Below are 1,191 nucleotides of genomic sequence, written 5' to 3'. Positions count from 1 at the left end.
CACCCTGTAGTGGACAAATGACCTCACCCTGTAGTGGACAAATGACCTCACCCTGTAGTGGACAAATGACCTCACCCTGTAGTGGACAAATGACCCTGTAGTGGACAAATGAGCTCACCCTGTAGTGGACAAATGACCCTGTAGTGGACAAATGAGCTCACCTCGTAGCGGACAGACCTCCACGGCAAAGAGGCGGGGCCCAAACTCCTTGTGTCGGATGAGGTGGTCAAAGTTCCCCTCCAGGTCGAAGCACTGGACACGCCCATTCTCCCGGTCAGCCACACACAGCTGACCCGTGCCCTCTGACACCGTGACACTGTGGGGGACGTCAAACGTGCCGGGGGGTGGCGACACACCTGCACAGACACACCGGCACACGCACAGGTCAACACTGACAGACACTTCGGCAGACACACAGGTTAATAGAGACAGACACACTGGCAGACGCACAGGTCAAGAGTGACAGACACACCGGCAGACGCACAGGTCAAGAGTGACAGACACACCGGCAGACGCACAGGTCAAGAGTGACAGACACACCGGCACACGCACAGGTCAACACTGACAGACACTTCGGCAGACACACAGGTCAATAGAGACAGACACATCGGCAGACGCACAGGACAAGAGTGACAGACACACCGGCAGACACACTGGTCAAGAGTGACAGACACACCGGCAGACGCACAGGTCAACACTGACAGACACACCGGCAGACACACAGGTCACGAGTGACAGACACACCGGCAGACACACACAGGTCAAGAGTGGCAGGCACACCGGCAGACACACAAGTTTCGACTCATGGACACACAGACACCCCAGGAAATGCACATGCACCGAGGTCACACTCACAGACGTTTTAGTAAGAGTTTTACGGCACTTGCAACACAACAAGGTCATATAAGTGAGGAAGATTACAGACGTTACAAGAGACAGCAACAAACACAACAAAGAAGGAGAGATAAAGACGATAGATGTTTGATAGGAAAGAAGGAGGAGAGATAAAGACGATAGATGTTGCATAGGAAAGAAGGAGGAGAGATAAGGACGATAGATGTTGGATAGGAAAGAAGGAGGAGAGATAAGGACGATAGATGTTGCATAGGAAAGAAGGAGGAGAGATAAGGACGATAGATGTTGGATAGGAAAGAAGGAGGAGAGATAAGGACGATAGATGTTGGATAGGAA

The 1,191-nt window shown here is 52.1% G+C and overlaps 1 protein-coding gene across 1 annotated transcript in view; it reads right to left on the bottom strand.

The window, feature by feature from the left end:
• The window catches only part of LOC100533394 (peptidyl-glycine alpha-amidating monooxygenase A), a 9,307-nt gene that overhangs the window by 2,040 nt on the left and 6,076 nt on the right, over positions 1-1,191 (bottom strand). The window contains exons 4-5 of the mRNA XM_035973372.1: positions 643-653; positions 162-437 (exon numbers count right to left, since the gene is read on the bottom strand). Coding sequence (XP_035829265.1) covers positions 162-437; positions 643-653 — 287 coding nt within the window. The remainder of the gene's footprint in view (positions 1-161; positions 438-642; positions 654-1,191) is intronic.

Source organism: Aplysia californica, unplaced genomic scaffold (genome assembly GCF_000002075.1).
Source record: "Aplysia californica isolate F4 #8 unplaced genomic scaffold, AplCal3.0 scaffold01171, whole genome shotgun sequence".
Classification (NCBI taxonomy): domain Eukaryota; kingdom Metazoa; phylum Mollusca; class Gastropoda; order Aplysiida; family Aplysiidae; genus Aplysia; species Aplysia californica.
Note: the sequence above shows the minus strand (reverse complement) of the source record. Positions and strands in the feature narration are given on the sequence as shown.